At 38.2% G+C, this 25,552-nt stretch overlaps 1 protein-coding gene across 4 annotated transcripts in view; it reads right to left on the reverse strand.

The window, feature by feature from the left end:
- ADGRV1 (adhesion G protein-coupled receptor V1) overlaps positions 1-25,552 on the reverse strand; it is a 294,340-nt gene that overhangs the window by 41,728 nt on the left and 227,060 nt on the right. For all 4 annotated transcript variants that reach the window (XM_042787872.1, XM_042787871.1, XM_042787870.1 and 1 more), the window contains one exon: positions 14,902-15,059. In XM_042787872.1, coding sequence (XP_042643806.1) covers positions 14,902-15,059 — 158 coding nt within the window. The remainder of the gene's footprint in view (positions 1-14,901; positions 15,060-25,552) is intronic.

The raw sequence follows: 25,552 nt of genomic DNA on the forward strand, positions 1-25,552 counted from the left end.
AAAAAAAAAAACACAAACACAGCATTTCAGCTGGTGCGCCTGGGGAAAAAAACGCTTTATAAAGCATTACAGACACAGGACATGGTTTTGGTATCTCTGGCCAACCTTGGATTCCTTCTCCAGCAATGGGCAGCCCTTCTCCTGTCCTAGCTGAGTGAGGGTCCCAGGGCTTTTGGGACCACCCCCCCCCGGGGCCAGGAGACCAGCAGAAGTGCATGGCCAGCTTGGGGACTGGGAGGTGGGGGGTCAGGGGGAGCAGAGCCCAGCTCAGCAAACCAAGGACGGGTGCTTTGCGGGTGGGAAAGAGCACACGTGGAGTCAGAAAACGTGCTGACCTTGGGGGAAGCATGGGAGGGTTCTTGGCAAGCTCTGGAAATTTGGGGAGGAAATGGATTTTCAAGAATTGAGAGGAAAGGGGAAAAAACCCAAAAGCATTACCACTACAAAAACTGCCACAGGTCTGGCATTATATAGAATTATATAGGAATTATAAGAATAGCTTATTCTCTGATTTTTTGGTACTTTCACTGCAGACCAAACATGAGAAGGCATCTGACCCTATAAAACTTCAAGTGACAAGCTCCACTCAGTTGAGCAGCCCCCCAAAGATGGACTTTGCACCAGTTAACTTCATTCACCTTCCAAAACATGTGCAGAATCCATCCTTAAGCACACATAAATACAGCTGCATTGTATATTCCCTGCTGCATTTACAGCATAAAAAGATTTAAGGAATGCTGTCATGTGTGCGTGGACAAAGTTTGCAAAAAGGAAAGCAGAAGTTGGCTTGTGCCCCCTCCCGCTCACGTTGCTGACGGCCGTGTACAGCACGCTGGGCCCCTGCGTTGACCGGCAGACTTCAAAGTCCGTGTTTGCCCAGATCTGCACATTCTAGGGTCAAAGGCGCTCATCCGGGCATTGCCCCTCTCTCCATTAGTCATGCACCATCAGCAAAGAGTGGGGATGTGCTCTTGACAGGCGTCGTTCCAGAAACAGCAGTTTGGGAGCACTTCAGGCGTTTTGTTTAATACTGTACAAATAGTAAGTGCCTTCTGAATGTAGGCAATAGCCAAAGTCAAGACTACCTTCCAGCAAGGCAGGTAGTAGCTGCTTCAGGGCTATAATTATTGCTTTGGCAGAATTATACGTGTATATTTTTATAAACAAGGGAACGACTTGAAGCAAAGCACAATGTGAGCAGGTGCTATGTTCCTAAGTCTCTCCTATTAAAGCCTAATACTGCTCAGTAAAACCTGGAGTGCAACCATTGTTTGATAGTGTGACATAACATTTAACCAAGATATGCATTTCCTTTGTGAATGATAATGAGATACTGTGTTACTCATGAAAATTAATGTTATGCTAGGGTAGTGGTAACCTAGGAGTAGAGGTAATTAAACTGAAGTATTAAAATAAACTTTGTTCTTTGGAGCAGTTAATAAGGCCTTGCTTTTTCTGTGGGAAAAAAAAAAAATATTATCTTACCTGTTTTTACTGGAAAATAAAAAAAGCCATTACAGCATTAAGAAAATCAGATTCCCTAAGCAAAGGTGCTTCAAAGCTCAGCTCTGATCACCATTAAGGTATTTCCTTTCTGCCAGTTGTCTTCAGGACGTGATACAAATCCTCCCCAGTTGGGCCATCTGCAAACAGCACCGTTTCTGTGCGGGAAGGATGGACCGCTGGCTCTCAGCGGGTGGGAGGATGCACTGCTGTGAGCCCCAGGCACCTACAACCTCTAGCAGGATTCGGGGAGGCACCGTGGGTGGTATCGGTGCCTCAGGAGGGTGTCAGATCTGAAGGAGATCCAAAGGACCTGTATATGGCCAGTGCCTACAACATAGGCCCTGTGGAAGACCCATCGCTTATAAAAAGAAACCTGGAAGCCAGACTGGACGACCTCGGTTGTCTCAAATGACAATCAATGCCCGTTAAGCACCAGGAATCACTTCTCCCACAGCGAGGTGAAGCCTGGCCTAAATTTACTAAAGGTCTGAGGCTTCCCAAGGATCCCTGATCCAGAACATAACACTAATAATGCACGTGTGTTTGTCAGAGCAGTATCAGCGGAAGGAGATCAAGGTTATCCACCTCGGTTATTTATCTGGGATGAGCTCGGTTTTGTTGGATGAAGAGAATGGAAGTGCAATGTATTTCTCACCTCGCAGTCCAGAGCCACTAGTATCCCTTGCATGCAAAGCACCCATCCCAAATTCCCTTGGGCAAAATGGAAAAATTCCTTGTGGCCCCGACAGAACTTTGCTGTAACAGCTACTAATATACATGGCCAACATCACAATGCTTTTGCAATAATTAAAAATGCAAAGTCCTCTAAAGTACCACGTAGTACAGTAAGAAGTAAAGCATGAAGTGTTTCTCTGTATCCTACATTGCATGCACTAATAAATCCAAATACTTATTAGATGAGTACTTAACAAGTTCACAAAAAAGCAGCAAAGAACTGTCAACCTCAAGGCTTTTGAGGTTATAATAATTAAATTTACCAAAATAAAATATAAGAAAACATACATCAAAAAATGTCACTTTTTGTAAATTTAATTCTAGAGGTAAATTCAGTAATTATCTGTAGAGCAACTCGTTTATTTGTGGAATGATATCATCTTTTTGTTTAAATTTCAAAATCATGCAATAAACTTTACATGCTTATGAAACACAACTGATATAACGGATTGGCAACTAATGATCGCTAATGCATACAATTCTAAATACTGTACATAGACCAAAGCTAACAATGAAGAGAGTTATCTTGGGAAGTTGAATAATGCTTTCTCTTTTGTATTACTTTGAAATATAGTTCAACTCAGATAGGGGCTGGGGGAGAGAGGAAAGCAAATTGTGGAAGGACAAACTGCAGACAGTAGAACATGGCAAAAATTAACACTATGGTTTCTGCTTTTAGTGCATAAACATCACCTAAGGAAAAATACCACAATATTAATCACAACCCAGCACTTCTAGATTGTTGAAGCCATAGATCACTGAAATAGCTGTGTACATAAAGCTGAAGAAAATGGAGCAATGATATTTAGATCATATACTTTTGACATACAGTGATCTGACTTTATTCAAGTGTGTGTGAAGGAGAAATATGACAAATTCAGTGTCATTTCACCAGAATGAAATTACCATGGGTAAAACCAGAATCAAACTCAGTGAAGCCTGCAAGATCTCTATGGAGTGTACCCTGAGTAATTCTGATAAAAGTTAATGTAACAAATGCTACTCAGTACAACCACGTCAATGTATAAATGCATTATAACTATAAAAATGGTATGAAGACACTTGCTTTTTGCTAGATGATGAAAGTTTGTACAGTTTATGATTCTGTTTTTATCTTTGTCAGTAACAAATACTTCATTATCAGTATTGTAAAGGGTTAATACAGAGCTGAAACTTTGGCAGCATTTAGTTTCAGCTGTTTGAATTCTCTTAATCCATTTTGATCTGATATTTTATTGCATTTAATCAAACAAAAGCCCAATTACTAGAACAAATGTATCAGAAATTCATCAACAATGTCTTTTAAGTTTGTAAAAACAGCCCTGCATAAATGAAAAGGATGCCAGTAAATAGGCTTGAAATGAACTAAAATAGACCATCTAGTTATCTTTAGTTTTCTTCATATGGAAGAAAACCCAACACGTCCCTTCCAAATAGACTCAACGGGTATTTCTGTGCAGATGAACCTTCAATAATAAGAAATTTACTCTAAAACCAAGTGTGAGCAGTTGCCTTTAGACTATTTGAGTAAACCTCAGCAGATAAAAGACTGCTGTGGAGCAGTCAACTCAGCATCAGCGTGATGCAGGGGAGACACTGTCAAGCAGCTCTGTTGGGCATTATATATTCGAACCATGACGGTCTACATTTTTTACACCTTTATGGCACCTATTTTTAGTACTAGGAATGATGAAGGGTTTTATATGAGCACCAGTGAGTTCACCCACTCCTTAAAAAAATTATATATATATATATATATATGTATGTATTTATGCATATATCACCATCCCGACTGTTCATGCCTCTTCCTGAAATATCTCCTATTTTCCCTAACTACAAGCTTAAGAAACATTGGCAAAATTGATGACTCAATATAGATAAATGCATCTTACACAGCTTCAGTTGCAGTTTTTTAAAGTTTGAAAATTTAACATAGTCCAGCTTAGCATTTAACCAAGTGAAATTACATACATTCAATTAACAAAAACCTAAATGTGCCCACTGTTTCTCATTTTTTCCCCATTGCTGAGAAAATATTATTTTCTGTGTTATCTATAAAATTTATTTTTCTGCAATGCTTACTGTTCTGAGGGCTGCGGTACATTTTAATTTGGTTTTATGGGTAGTAAAACTGTAGTTTTACTACAGACGGGGAGTCCTTAGTGTAAACACAATATTTTGTCCAGTGATTTACATAAAAATTATACCAGTGAGAATGTGAAAGACAGGATGCAAGATTTTCATGACACGTTTGGATTAGATTACAAAATTCATGAACCAGGAAAGGTACTGAAGCGCTGGAAAAATTGTTTTACCTCAGTGGGAACCTAAAAGGACCTGTAGTGGGTATGAACAAAAGTTTATCTGGCCTTGCCTCCAAGAAGGGCCAAAAAAGCTGGCCAGATGTGATAATTCTCCTAGCAATTCTCCCATTTACAACTCAGGAGCTTCCTGAACCAGATAGTTTCTTCCCATTTATCAATCTTCAGGGGACTGCTCTTTCACAAACTCATCTTGAACTAACTTTGGTGAACTTTGGTAATTCAGAGTATCCATTGGCAAGGAACTCCACAGGAATAACATAAGATTCAGGTAATAAAATGTCAGATTTCTCAGCTGAAACAGCTGTCAGCCTTGCTTTTGTTGTTTGGTTTCCTTGCAGCAGAAGCAAGAACAAGAAATAGAAGGAGACAAAAAACCCAGAACATTTCCAAACAGCTGTGCTTTCACCTGCAGTGGTTTTAAATCTGTAACAAAATAAACCCACACAATTTTATATTTCTGAAATAAACCTCACAAACAAAGATTATGGTGACAGTTCTAAACTCATTTTCTCCTGCGCTGTAAGACATCTCTACTGACCTACACGGAGAAATAATCTGATGATGAGGCTCATGTGTCTACACCTACTGCAACTAAAGGAGGTTGCAGCAGCTTACTGAGGTCCAGAAAGAAGTTTACCACTGCAGGACCATGGTCCAGTAAGCCTCTGCATGGCTTCTTCAGAAAGGAGAACTGCAACAGCTGTCACATCTATGTGGCCAAAAGGAGTGGAAAAGTGGTGAGAAATACTAAATTTTACAACACAGGATGAGACTGCTTAAAATTTATTCATGGCTGGGGCCTAGGATAGATTCTGCCAGTTGAATAGCGCAGGTTCAGACACTGCTGTTGAAAGAAGAGTAAAGGAGAAATAATTTTCCAGTGTCAAATGCATTCTGTTCACTAATTCCCTTCACATGCAGGACACACCTATTTTGGAAAGCAAGGGAAGGAGATACCTGCCAACCTCTGCCCCTGCACCTGATAGCACAAAGACCCATGCAGCCTCCTACTAGTCCAAGGCTGGGAGGAAGAGGAGGAATGAAGAAGAAAAAAGTGGAAGCAGCTGCAAAGAGGCACAAGAAGGCAATGAGGGGCCTTACAGTGTTCCCCGTCACAAGCCACTGTCACATCTTTAATGGTTCACCTAATGGCAAGTTGAAGATTGAGGTAGATTCGTATGTCATTGTAATTTCAGCTAACGATGGGACAGTTCACACGGCCAACCTCTCTTATCCCTGTGGAGTGCCTATTGATTATGAAAGAATAATTTGATGGTGCCTCCCACAACCCATTTCTCCAGGGAGGGAAGTAGTGATGGAAACCCTCCTGCATGATTTCAGTCAACAACTGTCCATGGCGCATAGTAAAAGGTTCTTTAAAAATGCCCTCTTGCTATGTATTTTATATTTTACCATTAGGAAAAACAATGGATGATCACTTGGGCAGAGAGGAAACCTACTGTGTGAATGAACCAACAACTCACTTGAAAAAAGGCATCAAAACAGACATAAGTCATAAGCCCTATGAAACGATGAACAGCTCATTGCTCTGGAGAAAATCTGTAGCACCACTAGGAAAAGTAACTGAAATACACTAGGAAAACAACACATTGCATTCATGGATTGCCAGCACTGGAACTCTCTTCAGGACAGCAAGATTAGTCTCTTCAAAATACCATGTTCAGTCAAGCAGGTGGGTTTTGATGATGTTTTTGCAATTGGTACCAGAAAAAAAGCATTACTTTTCAGTTTGAATTAGATTATATATTTCAGAAGATAATACCTTGTCTTCTTCCTGGAATAGATGGGTAATTCTAAAGAAAATAAACTCCATAGTTTCAAATTGCCAATTTTCTATTTCTTCTGTCTGTAGAGTTAGAACTACCCCTTAACTTTAGGTATTCAGACTCTTTCGTTACAAAACTGTCAGGTAGACTACCTGAAGGTTTTCTTCCTTCCTTCCTTACTTGATATTATAGATAAAATTCTCCAGGAGAATGAGTCTGAGCAGTGAAAAATGTTAAATCAAATAGAAAGTAATAAAACTGGAAATTATGAAGCAATATTAAAACTCTGAAGTGTAATGGTGAGTATATCTTTGCAGCAAACGTCTAGACGATATAACTATGGAAAATGAAGAATGCACTATGCTTTCATAATGTATCCAAATGCTTGTATTCTCACCACTGTGTTGGCCCCTATTATGTCTTTTTCTATTGCCTGAAGTGTTTAATTTTTTTTTCTAAAAATAGGAAAGTCAATAAAAGAAGCAATTAAATAATATGGCTTTAATGATCTTCTGAGTTTACCTATAAATATTTACCATGTGTCTTCCCCTTAGGTTGTTAAACTGATAATGCAACTTTAATTGCTTTTAATTGTTCTTGGCTAGACATGAAGACCTACTGCAAAACCTGAAAGATCTTTACAAACATTTTATCCTAGATAATTGGGGAGAATGTATTGCTTCACAGAATTTCACCAATTTGTGGGAGACCTAAATTAGTAAAACATTTACAGACTATTGCTTAATAAGTCATGGGTTAAACTTAGCAACTGAACTACAAAAATGCCAAAAAAACATTTTTTTTTTTTTAATTAACTTGACTAACAATGTCCCAAATCATGCTAGCTCCGTTTTCAATTGCTTTTGACAACTGCTGTAGAAAAGAAGTTTGGTAACAAGATTTTGTGGCCAAAATAAAGAAGCTAACAGATTTCCTCATAGAGTTCAAAGGAGAAAATACCACCACCAACATGCAATCAGTGACTCATGACAAAATCTCTGATTCCAGATTGGGAATGTCAAAGATGTGCAGAATTCAACAGCAGCTGATACTGAAGATCAGAAAGCTGGTAACTACATGTCCATGAAATCCAAATGGACAAAATTTTTCACTGATGATTTGTAAAAATAGGAAGCAGCAAAAGTTAAAATATTATTTTTGGTTCATTTATATTTTTGATTTGCTGCTCCTTGAGGCAAGGAGTTTGAAATTAAAGAATACCTCCTAAAAGAGAAACACACCTCCCATTAAGCGTAAAGATTACATCACTACTACAAAATCACAGAAGACTGGCTTCACCAAACTTTCCACTAAATCTCAGTTTTTCAGCAACCTTTTTCATACATCTTCAAGACATTTTATGGCATAATCAAATGAAAAACCAGGCATTTTACTACAGCTTATGCTATTATTTTTATGCAGGGAACACAGCAAACCCCAGAACAGTAGCAAATCAAAAAAGAAAGAAAAATTTGAACCTGTGTACTCCACACAATAAAATTATTTAGAATTATTATGCAAAATATTCAATGAGTGCTAAATTCACAACTGTACAAGCATAATTCATGCAAATTAACTTGCTTCTGCAGATTTCTTTAAAGGAAGAAAGCTAATTTGGGCATGTGAAACACAGTGCAAACAATCTAAATTACATGAGTGCAGATGATACATTTAAGTTATTATCTTATTCAGATCTTTGTTCTTTATTACATTTTGTAATTATGCTTGTGCATTTCGTCTTCACTGTATTTGTAAAAATCTCAGAGGCAAAGATTTGTTTTTCTCCTAATTATAAAAAAGAAAACCCCCTGGAGCACTATGAATACTGAAATATCAAATGTGTGACAGGGATGAATACTGTGAATACTGTACATGACTTTCAGTTCAGAGGTAGCCAACATCTGGTTCTTGATTTCTAGATGCATATTGTAATCTCAAGATGAAAGCACTCTTGCAATTCACTGTTCCTTCAATTCTCTTAGATACACAATATGTAATTTATAATTTGAAATTAAGATTTTAGCATATAAGGATAAGGAAGACATGTAACTACAGGTTTAGATAGACATTCTCACTTAGAATCAAATGCATCATTTCCTGAGCACAGAGGCAAGGTTGGAACGTCCTGCACTTGCATTTTGTATACCTTAGCTGTTTCTTGGGAAGATTAGATGGTAGTAGTTATAGGTGGACCATCGAACATGTTCTGTCATGATCAGGAATTGCATACTGCTAAGACAATAAATATATTAAAGAACTTTATATGAAGGAACACGCAAGAAGGTAGTTAAAATTTTACAGCCAAATATCTAAGGCATTCTTCATGAGGTTCTATTTTGGCAACATGAAGTTTTAATCTTTAATTCTGGCACATTTACAATGATGATATCTGAATCATGTAAGTTCTACTCTACTGCGTATTTATGTGTAGGGAACAAAAATTATGCCACTAAATGTTTAATAAATGGAGGTCATCTACTCACAAAGGTATTATCAGAAAAAATGCAGGGGATTTTTCAGTTCAAATTCTTCTCTTATATTTTTAAATCTTTCTGTAAAATTATGAAAGGTTAGCAAACAGTTGGAAAATAAAATTAGGTATATTGGGTTGTTGTCTTATCAATCTTCAATTTCTATATTTGCATATTAGGACTGTCAAGAAAAAACAATCATCTCTCATATAGGCCTCCTTCAACCTCCTGTTATTTCAGCCAAATACAACCATCCTGCTTTATACCAGCTGATTTCCTTCAAAAGCAGTCTTTCTTGTTGCAAACTTAAATATTAGTTCACCCAGAGGGTGTTTATCCATTGCATGCTTCTGACTTGGCTCCTGTCAAGGCTAACTTTTGAGAAATAAGTTTCTATATAGAGCAGAATAATCAGTCAACAGAACATGTTTGCCAAAAGGCTGGCAAACTGAATCAGTTCTAACTGAAGCCTCTTTTCTAGCAAACTCAATGAATATTTTTGAAAGAGTGTACTAGAGGTAGAGTTGACATTCTTTGTAAATCAGCCTTCACACTATTTTCCAACACTCACTTTTGAGGAGGAAGAGCTGCCTGCTCTAAGAGATAATTAAATCTTGACTCTCCCGTTGCCCTTTCTTCTAGCCTTCTACTGTTGAGGAAAATTCCCTGACTTAAGCAAGCTATATCAATCACCATGGAAAAAAACACAACTAGTAACAGAGTAATTCTGGAGCAAAGAAAAAGAACACGAGAGGGCAACCTCAGGTATTTGGTGTTCCAGACAGGGCAATGAAAAATACGCATATTGATCAAATTAGGATTTGGCAAATTCTATTTATTTGTGATTATTCTCCACTACAACTTTGGTTTAAACATATTCCCAGGCATAAGAAAAGCGTATGATAAACTCTACAAGAAGATCACAGACCACTGCCAAAGGAATTGATAATTGCTAAAAAACAAAGTTTTGCTTGGCTAGCTGTACTTGTGTCATGATGTTTTCTTAAAAGCCTGGAAACTACCAGAACAGAATATAAAGATGTGGCTTTACTCACGAGTACCCAGAATAAATCTGGAGGACTATGAAAAATACATGCATGACAGCAAAGGAGGTACACCTAATAAATTACTACATGTGTAAAAATATACGTAAAAAAGCCCAATTATATCCTATAGCTTTCCAAGGAACTATATAGCCATGTACAAAGAGATCCCATTTGCAGTTACCACTTGGCAAAATCTTTCTCTTAGATATGTATGGTGAAACCCATCATCGTTATTCTGCTCTTAGTAACAAAAATACACGGGAGTCCCATTTAGTGTGGGTAACAACAAACTCTCTGCTCCTATAGGCAGAACAAAATAGTAAAACACAGTACTGCTACCTAAGTTCAGGAAAATGTTTTACTACAGCAGACAGAATTTATTCTAATAATAGTTGTAGAAGACTAATCTGGTGGCCCTGTATGATGGAGTGACTGAGCTGGTAGATAAGGGAAGAGTAACTGATGTCATCTATCTTGACTTCTCTAAGGCTTTTGACATGATCCCTCACAGCATCGTTGTCTCTAAATTGGTGAGGTATGGGTTTGGTGGATGGACTAGTTGGTGGATAAGGAATTGGCTGGATGGCCATATCCAAAGAATTGCAGTCAACAGCTCAACGTCCAAATACAGATCAGTAACAAGTGGTGTCCTTCAGGAGTCCATACTGGGACCAGTATTGTTCAACGTCTTTATTAATGACATAGACAGTGGGGTTGAGTGCACTCTCAGCAAGTTTGTGGATGATTCCAAGCTGAGTGGTGCAGAAGATATGCTCAAGGAGGGGGGTGCCATCCAGAGGGACCTTGACAGCCTGAAGGAGTGGGCACATGTGAACCTCATGAAGTTCAATAAACCAAATACAAGGTCCTGCACCTGCGATGGGGCAACCACCAGTAACAGTACAGACTTGGAGATGAAGAATTGAGAGCAGCCCCAAGGAGAGGGGCTGGGGGGGCTGGGGGGGGGAAAACTGCCCGTGAGGCAGCCCCGTGCGCTGGCAGCCCAGAACCCACCCGTGCCCTGGGCTGCAGCCAGAGCAGGGGGGGCAGCAGGGCCAGGGAGGGGATTCTCCCCCTCTGCTCTGCTCTGGGGAGACCCCCCTGCAGTGCTGGGGCCAGCTCGGGGGGGCCCCCAACAGCAGAAGGACCCGGAGCTGCTCGAGCGGGGCCAGAGGAGGCCACGGAGATGCTGGGGGGGCTGGAGCAGCTCCCCTGGGGGGCCGGGCTGCGAGAGTTGGGGGGGTTCAGCCTGGAGAAGAGAAGGCTCCGGGGGGACCTTAGTGTGCCCTTTCAGTATTATAAAAAAGACTGTGAAAGATTATTTACCAGGCCTGTAGTAGCAGGAGGAGGGACGATGGTTTTAAACTGAAAGAAGGAAGATTTAGAATCGATAAAAGGAAGACATTTTTTATGATAAGGGTGGTAAGACACGGGAACAGCTTGTCCACAGAAGTTGTGGGTGTCCCATCTCCGGAAGTGTTCAAGGTCAGGTTGGTTGGGGCTTTAAGCAATGTGATCTAGTGTAAGATGTCCCTACCTGTGGCAGAGGGGTTGGACTAGGTAACCTTTAAAGGTCCCTTCCAACCCAAACCATTCTATGATTCCATGATTCTGGATAGTTCAAGATGAACCTTCTTTGCAAACTAAGCTTCAGAGTATTCCAACAATAGGAGAAGAGAGTATGAAAAAAATTTGACTCGATTTTTCACTTAGCCACTTGCATATTCATTTTATTTAAAAAAAAAAAAAAAAAGAAAACAACCAAACAGTATATGCTACAAACGAGGATAAACTTTACTATTTCTATTCCCACTAAATTTCTATTAAAATTGGTAATAGCCTTTCTCAACTATAGATCACAAATATGTAACTTCAGAATTACCAGCTATGGTTTAAGAGGCTTTTCTTACAATCTATGAAATGACCAAAAGAATGTAGATCTAGAAGCCAGATAACATTTTTTTTCTTTCAGATCTGCATATCCAACCCCTTCTTCTCTTTTATGGTAATATGCAGTCCAGTGACCTTGCTGTTTTATTTTTACTGACAGCATTCAGTAATGTTTTGCATGAATTATTGCAGAATCCACATGGGTTCATCTGTATCACACTGCAATTTTAACTATCTTCTAACTGAATGACTCCCAGAAAAGGAATAAACAGTACTAGTTTAAATATTCACATGCAAATAGGTGTTTGTATCAATATCTATGTATAAATGATAATTACATGTCTATATATGCCACTTTTTCCTTTCTACAATACTCTTTGATCTCTGGAATTTAAATCATAGCATCATGAACAGGTGTTCACAATTACTGGTAAAAACCTATTTAAAAATATTTCTGCCTATGTTTATAGTTCTCTGCATTTGATGTGTCAGAATTGTTTACAGTGTCATTCACCTGGAATTTTGTTCTCTCTCTATAGAGGGTAACTGGAGGAGAGCAGACAGTTTTTCAAAGCAGAGAAATTTTTTTTTTTCATTTTTATTTTTTCCCATTAGTTACTGCACTGCTCAAAGTGAGGAGGTTTGGGTACTGAACCTCAGGCTGGAGTCTGGGAAAGGGTTTTTTTGCTGTAGGAATTAATTGTTGTGGGTGACTGAACAAACAGTTTGGGGACGACAGCCAGAGACAAGCTAGAATAAGACACTAAACATAGACAAGTGTTGCTTGGTAGCTCCACCTTCCCGCTGGTTTTGGAAGAAACAGAGAGAAACCCTGGCATATTCCTTGCCATAATAAACCAGCAAGATAATGGGTGTCTGTGCAACCTAAGGAGGCAGTGCTGCCAGAAGACTTCCCTATCCCATAGGATCTTGTAGGTGACATGAAAGCCAGAACTCGGTGTGATCCAGGAACCCCTCTCTGTTGCAGCATCAAGATACCATCACACAACTGACTGCAGGCAGCTTTGCCATAATGAAAAATTTTGTTTCCCATAGCATCCTCCGAGGTGGCTGCAATAACAGCACTGCAGTGGGTGCAGATCTCAATGTGTTTGTAAGGACGTGGAGGCAGCAGAGTGAACTTCTCCAAAGGGTGTGTCATAGGGCAAGAGGCAAAACTGAAAAGTGGTAGTAGGTCTTACCACTGCAAACTGCCTTTGAATATGTCTTTAAAAGCACAATATGCCCATAAAACGTAAAAAAATAATGCAAATATAATATCACCATCTCAAATTTCAGGAGATAAATAGTCAGAAAGTCAGAGGCCTTTAGTTAACAGTTAGTACCATGTTATGTAGTTACAAGCAAGGTTACAAACTACAGAAATCACCAGCCTTTCTTTCTGAAAGCTTACACTATAAACACCGCTACACAGAGAGCCCTTATACAACCCCAGGCATGGTACAACTCAGCAGGCAGATCTTTTTCTTCTCTAAAACAGCCTCTCTCCAACTTGCTCTCGCCCACACTGCACAAGATACTTTCATTTGTGCTTGCAAAAGCCCTGTGGTAGCAAAACACCAGTTTGCCATGCAGGTGCACAAGTAGTAAAAGTTACAACCTGATTTTTTTTTAAAAAGAAGCTATTATTCACATTATACTGAACACCTCTCCCTGATTTTTCTTTTTCTCTTATTCTGAGACCCCAGCATTCATGATACCATTTTCTGGACTCTATTGGAGAAAGAAAACACCCTGAATCCTATGTTAAATCAAACAAAGTTTTATTTCAACCACATTATTTAATTACTTTATGTAATGTAGATATAACTCCTATTAATACTTTCTGCCATTTTGCACGCCGACTTTACTTAGTGTATTGTTTCAATATTTAGGTGTTTTTTTTTCCTTTGGTTTAACTGCTCTGAGACAAGCCTTAAGCTTCAATATATGACTATGGAATTTCCATCTTTAGAGATATTAAAAAAATATATAAATAAATAAACTGTATTATTCAAGACTGAATAAAGAGCCACCTTTGTGATTGCTCCAGGCAGTCTCTTTTATATCAGAAATAAATGAAAGAGCAAAGTGCAACTAAGGTCTTGAGCATCAAATTTATAAGCTATGTTTATCAGACCTTATCCAAATTCATAATCAAACTGACATTTTGTCACTAAAAAAGAAATTAATATTTGAACAAATGTCCAGATAATAAATATTTAATGTTTATTATCATTTTCTCATAAAAGGAATATAGTTCTATAACCGAAATATTAAAAGCCCCACAACCCCTCATTTCATAATACAATTATCACTGTAAATTTGATACTGAACAAGACAGATGCTCTTTATAAATCTGAAGAGTTACAAGCACTGCACTAGTCAATGGACTTTTTAAATAATCCACTGTCCCTTTTAAATTCAGATGATACTTATTTAATGAACTGGGAAAAATGATTCAAAAATCTTTCACAAGTTTATAAAATCTTACTGGCTTCATGCAGTCAGGGAGAAAATAGATGCACTTTTGTTAACATCTGTATATTTTCACTTGGTTATGAAGCTCAAATTTTTTTTCCCAAAACATCATGAAAACAAAAAAAAAAATGTCTAAGCTTCCCACAGAGCATCCTATTATTATGGTATCAGCTTAAACTGCTGCAACTTTATTTTGGGAACATTATTGTATTTGAAATCTTTCTGACAGAGGAGACCGACCTATACTTCCTGTTTTGCATGACACAGATCTTTTCTTTCAAGCGCCTTTCGGTTGTGAGCAGCACTAGGAAATTTCAAAACAGAGGCATTAACCCCAAACACCCCAGGAGGTAGCCCGAGCGGGACCGCGGTGTGGAACGCGGGGGCCGGGGGCTGTGCGTGTCACCAGACATAACCAACGATACCAATTTCTTGCTTTGGGTTTAACACATTTTTATCCTCCTAAAACAGTTAAGCATCTGCACAACTTCCATCATTAAAGTACTTTCTCAGACTTCAAAGGGACCACTAGCACACTTAAACAAGTGCGTAGGTACCTACTGAACTGTGGTTTCTAGTGGGGTTTCCTGAACTGGCGAGAACACTCAGTACTGTTCTGAAAGTCCAACTTGTTTGTGCATGGGGAGCGAACGAATCATACCTGCAGCATTTGTTCTTCCTCTGAAAATGTCATCGTACGCCTTCCACTGTGGGGTCACCTGGTAGGCGTGGATGAACACCACAAAAACCACTACCAAGCACATCAATGGCACCAGAGCAGCGGTGAAGAGAGCAGCGTAGGCATTTGGAATGAAGCACCTGATGGAAAAAAAAATGGAAAAAAAATGCTGTTGTTAAACATAAGAGACACCTGAACGGTCATGAGTGAAATTTCGAAGCCAAATGTTTTTGAAAAAGGATGTTCTTTACAAACCACAAATTCTTTAACTCTATTCTCAGAGTAACCTTGATAGGATACATCGGTTTCTGTTGGTTCTTACCTCCTCATCATATCTAGAGGAATATAACATTTGCACCTTAAAAGTATGCATGTTATATTTTAGCATATTCAATATTGGAGAGATTTAAGTTGTTGCAATGGAAAAAGTTGTTTTAACAAACTCCATGCATGCTATATTCATTTAATGTGATCATTCTTAGTCACTGAAGTTTAAAAGGGCATTATGCAATTTTCTATATTTAGACCCTGAAACCACAAATTAAATTTTGAGATATATATTTTTAAATAAATGAACAAGTCTTAAAGGCAATATAACTATTCCTCCTCAAGTTGTTGGAAATTATATGTCATCTGCGCATAGAAGCCAAATGCTCTCTCCCTTCTGTTTTGTTTTTGTTTTGTTTTGGTTTTGTTTTTTTTTTTTTTTAAATTGTCCTGTCTCTCCTTACCCTTTCCATTTCTTAAAGTTATAATTATTTATAAATATGTGACAGGAACATGAGTTATTCCTGAAAGAGAGTCGAATTACGCATATAAGATGATGACTTGAAGGATATGGAGATGATAGTTAAAGAGAGCTCTCGATGGCATGAGAGATCAGGGTTTTCTGTGCACTCCCTGGAGACCAGTATGTGCTTTACAGCCAGTGACCTACTCTAGAGATGACGCACAACAGAGCAGCCCAAGGGACAGTTCGGGAGTCAGTATGTCTAGAGAGTATGTGGTCACTGCTATCCTTATTAAGAGGGTGTAACTTACCCAGCCCTTCTGTTTGTCAGGTCAGCTCTGTAAAATAACCTAAGAGTGAATGCTGGTACACTATACATCTGGGAAGAGCCTGGGTCCACGTTTCACTGATAGACCTTCTGGGTTTGCTTAGGTGGACACGTGTACTCTGTCCAGCAAGTTAAGATTGCCTTCTACGTTAGTTCTTCCAGAGCATCAGTTGGGCACGCTTCAGTGAATCCCAAAATAATTTCCAGAAGAACGTAGATACTTTCTCCAACTCTCTTCAGAAGGTACAGGCTCAGTCAGGCACCGAGCTGAGGTACCACCTGATAACATCACCGAGGATGTAAATAAGCAACGGCAAAAGTAGGAACTCTCTATTGCAACTAAGGGTGATTGTTTCCTAGAATGGTTGAGGTTGGAAGGGACTGCTGGAGGTCGTCTTGTCCAACACCCTTGCTCAAGCATGGACACATTGAGCTGTTTGTCCAGGGCTGTGTCTAGATGTTTTTTAAATATCTTCAAGGAGGGAGACTCCACAAGCTCCCTGGGCAGTCTGTGCCTGTGCTCAGTTACCCTGACAGTGAAAAAGAGTTTCCTGATGTTCAGATGGGACCACCTGTGTTTCCATTTGTGCCCATGGCCTCTGGTCCTGTCCCTGGGAACCGCTGAAAAGTCTGCTCCCATCCTCTTTGCAACCTCCCTTGAGGTGTTTATATACATTGAAAAGATCCTCTTGAGGCTTCTCTTCACCAGGCCCTCTCACCCTTCCCTCATAGGAGAGACACTCCAGTCCCTGCTCCCCTTGGTGGCCCTTCATTGGACTCTGTGCAGTCTGTCCATGTCTCTTTTGTACTGATGAGCCCAGAGCTGGACCCAGCACTCCAGGTGTGACCTCACACGTGCTGAGCAGAGGGGAAGGATCAGGTCCCTCGACCTGCTGGCAATACAGTTGTTTCCTGGACACAACATCTGATCCATTTCATCCTTCTAATTTTTCATATTTCTTAGGTATAAAAGTTATTTTTGTTCCCCAAATGTATTCTTGAGTGGGCCCAATTAGCATTATCACATGAAGGCACATTACCATAACCTATGATGCTTTTAATGATTACACTGAAGCCAAGAATCTTAGCACAAGTATAGTCTTCTATAAAAATATATTTGTGTTCTGAAACCTGTATATTTTTTTCAATTTGATACATTTTTGCATTTCAGAGATCACATACACTCTTAAAAACCTATCTGAATATTTTCTGTGAACACTCCTTTATATTCAGTTAATGAAAGCTCCATAAAAATTAAAACCCACAGAGATGGATCACTTTTACTATTACCTCTAGGTAGTAGCTCTAAAAAAAGACACTGAAAAGTTAAGTAGACAAGAAATACACAAGGCCATATTAACCTACAAAGATTTTTTTCTTGAAAGCAATGGTGAGCAATTCAGTGATGACCACTACTTCCTGTAAGCTTTATTTTCATATAGTAGTGTGATGATATATGTTGAAAGATATATTTAATGCTGAAAATCATACAATATATCATTACAGGGACCAACTGAAAATACATATTATACTTGACACAAGGGGCACACATTTATTATTCCATTACCATGACACATTTGTCATATGGAACTACTGTGTGTCTCATATTCCTAAACTGGATGGCAATAGAAGAAAAATGTCCCAGAAAATTAACTAAGTTGGTGTTCCAGAACACAAGTATTCTACAGAAAAAGATCTAGAAAGACTTATGTGAGAGCTGGAATGAACTACATAATTACAAACCATACTTCTTTAAAGAAGAGTATTACCTTCTAACTTCCCTTCAAGCACGTTCTCTTTTTTTTATTTTTTATTTTTTTTTTTTTTTTCCAAGCAGGCACTAGACTTTTTAAAGTCTTTAATCCATTAAATACAGAGCCATTGTGCATAATGAAGTTATTTTTGTATTTCTTTCTTGGGTGAGTAACTGTAAGGTTTTTGTTTGTTTTTAATCTGGGTAATAGCAAAAAAGCTACCAGTTGAAATACATGCCTTGCACAATGAGGACAAGAAAAATCAAACACTGTCAGCTTCTTCAGAGACTGTCATCATATTACAAAGATTCTGTGACTTCCTATTCACATGTTCTATTACTAAACTGTACTTTTTTTTTTTTTTCCTGTTTTAAGAAGTTATGCTACCAGCGTACTTCTCTTCTAGCATTGAAAAGACAACTGTTTAGCTTTTGTCCCAAGCTGCCTCCACTCCTGCCCTTCTTGACTACTGTTATCTGACTGGAGCGTCCATCTATGGTTCTGTTTTGACCACTTTGTTTTCAGAATTGACTGTTTTTATCCCTGATCTTGTTTTCATTACTACAAATTTTTCTTGTAAACAGTGACATATTCCCATCGACTGATTCTCTTACACTATTCCTAGCTAAACTTGTTTATTTTCATTATCTGCAAGGATCCCTCTGGTAGCTTCCAGGTCTCCTACTTCCTATTCCACTCATGGTGTCACCTTTCCCATAAACTTCCCTCTCAAATGTTTCTAACTTACAAATTATTTTTTTTTCACAACTTATGAGAACATTAAACACAGTATCCAACACCCTGTGTAGGTCTGTGTCTGTTATAATTCTAAGACACTGGCTAGAAATAATTTTAGTAATAATTGTCTTCCGCATGTGTCTTCTCCAGGGTATAATGCCATAATTATATTATGTATTACATTATTATATATTCTATTATACTCCCAAGGTATAATTCTATAATGATTTATTAATCATTTTAGAACAGGAAAAAAAAAAAAAAAAAAAAAAAAAAAAAAAAAAAAAAAGAAACTAAACTAGGTTTTTTCCTTCTATATGAAGTAATAGGATGCTTACTTTACGTATTTTTTTCCAGGACTAGAATGATGAGAAACAGCTTTAACATATAACATTCTTTTTTCTCTCTTGAGAACTACTGCAGATGTTCATTCAATCTGAATTGACACTTTTAAATATAATAAACATAGAAGGATTAGGACATACAAATTAACAGACAATATCATCTTCCCTTTGGAAAAGATGTAATCTTAGAAAATCATATAAGTTTATATCAATTTATTGATTAAAAAGACATCACTTATTGGCCAGCCAGAATCAGGGCTTTGCTGTGGTTTGGCTATTTTTTTCATTGTAATCTACAAAATGGGATTGCTAGTCTTGTTTTCTTCCCAAGGAGGTGAAGCATGTTTATCTGACCCTTTCAGTGTCTTTGTAATGTCTTCTGTTATCTCTTAAACCAAAATATTTCCTAATATCTGGAAAGATATATATGGAAGACCCTCTTTTATTTTTCTAATACTTTTAAAGGAAAAAGAGAAAACAACTGCCAAGATGTATACTGGAACTATTTGTTAGCACAATTACATAATTAATATTAAAAAAAGAAAAAGAAAAAAAAGAACAGCAAACAATGTTGCTAAGGAAATATGGACTATTTTAAAAATTTGGGAAAGCAGTCAATGAAACGACTGACATATTTTGTTCCTTTCTAAGCAAGAAAGATTTAAAATAGCTCAATGTGTTAAAGACAGTTTCATTCTGTTTTTGCTATGTTTTGAATTCTAAGGACAAACTCCTTTAAATGCTTCTTGAGACTACAGAAAGTTAAGATTGACAAAAAATTGGAAGTATTCTTGGCTATCAAATACGTGATGTTCTCATTTAATTTTGTCAGAAGGCAGCTGACCTTTTGACTTTTACTCATCATGTGAGTTTCTCTCCAGAGGTAGACCTAGATTATTATTATTACTATTGTTGTTGCTATTTTTTTAATTTACCATTTATTTTATTTTCACTATTATTATTTAATCCTGTGCATAAAGCTCGACAACTCTTAGGCACATCTGGTTGGTGGGCAGCCTGGCACAGAAGACAGAATTGTGGCACCATATGAGTTATCTTATATTGCGCATGTTACATCAGGAAAGTAAAAGGCAAAGGTCAGACACACAAATTGCACTTATATTTGTATTTCATCACTTCAATTTAGATAAAGAAATCTCTGTACCTAAAATAGCCTAAAAGGCAAAACTTGAATCACGTATTCATGCTTACTCAGCAAATTCTTCACAAAGTAGATGAGACAATGCTAAAAATTTAGAAAAGGCAAGTTGGGTTATGACCTACATACACTTCTAGATGTTCATGCATTATGGGCTTTCTTAAAAAAGGTAACTTGCTCTGTTCCAGATATTGGCTTTGTTGTGGAAGAAGGCTACATTACCTTTGAGTTGGCACTTCATATTTCTTCTTAGAACACGCTCAACAGTTTTCTACTAAGTGCAGAGCAGGCTAGACAATGGACATGTTCTTTGAAAATAATTACTTGCTAAAAAATTGCTAATCTGACAAATTATCTGCAGCAAACTGTACGACCTGTATCTGAATAACATTCTGAAAACTAAAATGTCTTTATTTTATTAATTCATTATAGATGATGATATTTATCATCTGTTTGTAGTGTTTTGGGCAGTTCAACAGTTTGGCAATCCACTCTCTTTTGAACACATTATAGGTTTCTAATAGGTGGAAGCTCTGGGCTTTCAATTCCGACACAGTTGTTAAGTATAACCCTCTGAGAAGATCTGATCTCTTGCATCTCAAAATCACCAGTAAACTTGGTCCTCTGCTATAAGTTCATTTGCAAGGTCAGATCGCAAATTGTTCCTGTGTGGGCCTGCATCCAGAGCAATAATGCTTACAGGATTTTAGGCTGCCCTCTGGTCCCTCCTTCCAAATTTCTGCTTGTTTTGGAATACTGCTGTTGTTTATATCAAATACCTTTGCATGATTTGGCAGAGAGGTACAAACCCAAAACTGTAAGCGTCCAGGTAATGCTGTAGTATTTTATTTCCCTTAGCACCAAGCTAGAGGCCCAGATCCATGGACACTTCCGATGCAATTCAGGATTGGTGACATTTTATGCACATGGCCACCTACCATGATGGTAGAATCGATGTGGTCAATCAATGTAGAGCCATTCTGGAGACACTGAGCTTTAAAGCAGAGCATTTTAGAGCAAACTAAAAATAATGCTTATTTACTTTAAAACTGCATGCAGGAAAATGCTGGCTTTAGCAGCTGTTTGAGACTAAATCAGTGGTGGGCATACCCCCAGAGCAGATAACTGTGTTGGATTTTGTAGTGTCAAAGCCTCCTGAACCTGACCAGTTCTCGACCTGAACAGATTATACAGTTCCACTCTTTGTTTTATACTGTAACAGTAGTAATTTTCCATAAATACACTAAGCATCAAGATTAATGTTTTTGCTGTTTTGTTTTGTTGTCCACTCCCCTGACAGGGAAAGAAATATGCGGAGAATTTCGTTATATGTTGTTTTGTTTTTTGTTTTTTTTTTTTTTTTTTTTTTTTTAAAAATGCTTATGTTTCTATACACTGAATTGAAGAAAACCAGCCAGAAATGGTATGCTAAACTTAAAAGGGTTAACATTTGAGATGACAGTCACTAGTTCCTGAGGAAATTCAAGCCACATTTGCACCAGAAAATTTTCTGTTTCTAGAGTAGATAAGATTCTAGAGATTTCTACAAAATTATACAAAAACTCACAGTGCCAAAGACACACTGGTTTAGATCCACAGACTTCATTCCACTTCAAGAAGTCCTCTAGATACACGAACAATAGACTACACAACACCCCGAAAGCACAGACTTAACTCTTTATAACACTCAGTGAAAGACTGAACTAAACAGAGTGGCCCAGTCTGATATGCGTTATGGCTGCCTTGGGCAATGGAAGGCAGCGTTGCATGTATTTGGAGGGTTTTTTGAGCTTTACCACACAGATAGGAAGTTTGCAACCCAGCCAAAAAACAACTGCATGTGTAAGAGATGCCACCTTGCTACCTAACATTGCAGCAAGTGTTGGCCTGTGATGGTATCATGGGTACAGCTATGGGATGGTTTAACACGAGTGAGAATTTGAAAATATTTTTGAGGTACCATCAGAAATTACTTGCTGTCCATGTGAGCATTTTACTAAAGGAAATTGTACAGTGGCTGGGAACCAAAAAGCTTTTCTCTCCATAAAAAGCTTTTTTCTATACCACACCCTAAGTCATTACTACCTGGTGTCTGTCTAGCCTGATAAAGAACATGCAACCACTTCCAGAAACCTGTTTCAGTGCTTCACAGCACTTACCCCCAGAGAACATTTCTCAGGGATAAACTGAACTCTTTCTTGGAGCAGTGCAGGCATGTTATGTCTTGGCATAACCAACACAGATGTGGGAAACAGATTTTTTGCTTGTCTGATGCAAAATTTCTTTATCTACTTGTAAATGGCTACAATTTTCCCCCTGGTCATATTTAAACTGAACAGTCCTAGATCTTTCAGTTTTTCTGAGCATATTTTATATTTAAGAGCTTTTCTAGTCTCACTGATTACACCACTTTGCTTACGTATTTCTCAAATTACGGGGCCCAGCACCTTTGATAGCATTTCACGTAGTACCTGACTACAGCAGAAGGACTTTATGTGTCCTTAAGAGTAAGTTGCTTTATACATAGCTCAATACTATGTCTGCCTTTTGTGCCATAGCACAAAGTTGTTGACTCATGCTCAGTTTATCATCCACAATACGCATGAGATCTTTTCATGAAGAACTGGTAAACAGCCAGTTATTCCCCATCCTATTTTTGCATAGCTAATTATTCTTGGCAAGATACATTCTTTCCACATGTCCCCACTGAATACCGCACTACTTTTTCAGAGATCTCAGATGTCAATAACATTATGAATTATAACTGACATTCAATGTACTTCTTTCCCAGCTTTGTGCTGTGGTAAATTTGAATGGAAACTCCTTTATCCCAGGCTTGTGTATTATATGAGGCACATGTAATATTTTCCAGTCCATTAGTAACCAAGGAACATGTTGGACAATATCTGAAGGACATTTTAAAGTCATGATTCCTTGAGAAGTTTCAACTGAGTATTCTGAAAAACTTATCTGAGAACATAGCTAGTCTGCTGACAGTCTTTTTCAGTATGTCTTAGAATATATAGGGAAATTTGAGATGACTAGATATGTACTAGCATTGCTCCAAAGGTCAGAAACCGAACAAATATGAGACATGATAAAACATTCAGCTCACGAAGAATTAAAAAGCAAAAATCAAGATGCTTTTCTGGACAACAGACTACATCAGATAAACTTGATTTCATTCTTTCATGAGGTTACGGGTTTGGTTTATAAATGCACTCAGAAACTTTTGACACTATTTGAATTACACAGCGGGATGCAATAAAAGGAAAGCAAATGTAAAACCTACTATACAGATACCACACTCACTGTCTAGTTCTTAATTCTGCAGAAAAGACTCTGGAAATTACTGTGGATCACATTAAGCAGAACATGAGTTGTAAGTTTATGCTGTTCCAAAGTGGAAAATGTCATACTTGGATGTATGAACAGCAGTATATGCTGCAACACATGTGAAGTTACTGTTCTGCTCTCGTCAGCAGCACAGATACCTCAGTGGCAAGCTGTGTCTAGTTTTGGCACATTTCAAAAACATGAATTTAATGAAGAAAGTTCACAGTAGAGCTGTGAAGGCTACCAGAGGCATTACAAATGTGTTCCACACCGAACAGACTGAAAAAAAAACTGTCTTTGCTTTGTTTGGTTTGGTTTGGTTTTTGTATTTTTTTTTTTTTTTCCTAAAGAGAAGGGACACATTGGCAAACTACAAGTAGGCAAAAGAACTGGCAATCTATGAATAGGCAAGAAGCAAAAGCAGAATACTTTCTTCATGCTGTAATACATTTTTCTTGCTGGAAAACACAAGCGGAGGTGTTTAAACTATACCAAGATTGGCTGATGGCTATCACGGTAGTCACAGAAAGGATTAGCTGTATTTAGCAGATTCGCAAAGATCAGGGCTAGGTATCTTAAAAGAGGATCCAGACACAAAATATCATATTACTTTCAAGCCCAGAAATTAATGTTTGGGGAAAAAATATAAAAATATCTAAAGCACATGCCTTAAAATGAAGGATGTTAGGCAGCTCTTATTTCTGTGTTTGAAATGTTTTTTCTAGTGAAGCCCCTGAGTTCTAATGTAGATAAAGCTTTCTCTTCTAGTGAACGCTTGTTAAACATTTCCTAGGCAATCCAGAGAGTCAAGCCCAAAATAGGAAGCAGAAAAGATCAGCTGAGCTTTTTTTTTTTTTTTTTTTCCCAGTGTAAATAATTTCTTAATTCTGCTCTTCTCCTTTCCTTGACTCACCTTGCCTTTTCTTTCTTCTTTCTTTTCTCCCCTTTCTTTCTCCCATTACCCTTCCCTTCATGATCAACAACAGCAAACTGTGCACATGCACAGGATAACTGCCCACATCCTTAGAACATGACTAACATGCATTTTATTTGCATCCTATTTGGTATTTTACTAGGATGTTGCCTGCAATGACTCTGATGATAAGCAAGCTCTTTTATATCCATAATCAACTAAAATATTGCACAATTCAAACTGCATAATTGGAAAAGTAATCCTTCGATTGCTCAAGGATGAAAACCACACATACAGTTCCAGTCTAACAACACAGTGTTTACTTTATTCAGTACCTAAAATAACATTTACCGAAAACTTTACTTTCACTGCTAGTATGTCTTGTATCCTGCTAGTGGTTAGTGAATCTCTCTCTAAAGATATGCAGAAGATACAAACAAGAGAATTACAAAACAGCCTATCAGCAAAGATTTTTTTTTTGCTTTTTTTTTGCAAAGAGCAAAGTACATTGCAATATGGTAGGCACGGAAGCATCCCAATCATTACATTTTTTTTCCTAAGCCTTCAGAAAACAATCATTGGTTTCAGGTGTGCTCTGAGTAATAACATGGCATGAAAATGATAGTATTGAGTAATGCTTCTATCATCTGTACTTATGTATTAAGCCTAGGCTATAAAGATTACAATTTCCAGTTTGCAGCATAGAAAGAAAACTTAGAGATGTAAAATAATACTTACAAGGCTTTTGAGGATGTTAGTGTCAGGTCAAAAAGTACAATATAGGGGATTACAGCTGCCAGGACAGTGCTTAGACAACCAGGTGTCTCTGTGTCTGTGAATGCATTTATACATAAATATAGCTTGAAACAACATTTTTCAACCAAATGTTGGTCCAATGTTGGCCAAACATGTCTGCTTGGGCAATGTCCTTGCTGGGAAGCGGGGCTTCAGTATGCATAGCTGCTGCTCCAGAAGACAAATGCTGTAATAACGAATACCTTCTTCCTCCTCCTCCTCCTTTCTCTTAGCTTTTATTGCTGAGAAAATGTCACAGGGTATGGAATATCCCTTTGGTCAGTTTGGGTCAGCTGTCCTGGCTATGTCCCCTCCCCAGATCTTGCCCACCCCCAGCCCACAGGTGAGGGGGGCATGTCGGAGATAACTTTGATGCTGTGCGAGTGATGTTCAGCAGTGGCCAACACACTGGGGTGTCGTCAGCACCTTTTTGGCTACCCACGCGAAGCACAGTGCCGTGGGGGCTGCTCACTCCACCTCACCCAGACCCAAGACAGGCTCTCAGAAACACCCGTGTGCCACCTGAGAGGGCACAG

Source organism: Tyto alba, unplaced genomic scaffold (assembly GCF_018691265.1).
Source record: "Tyto alba isolate M040663 unplaced genomic scaffold, T.alba_DEE_v4.0 Super-Scaffold_13, whole genome shotgun sequence".
NCBI lineage: Eukaryota > Metazoa > Chordata > Aves > Strigiformes > Tytonidae > Tyto > Tyto alba.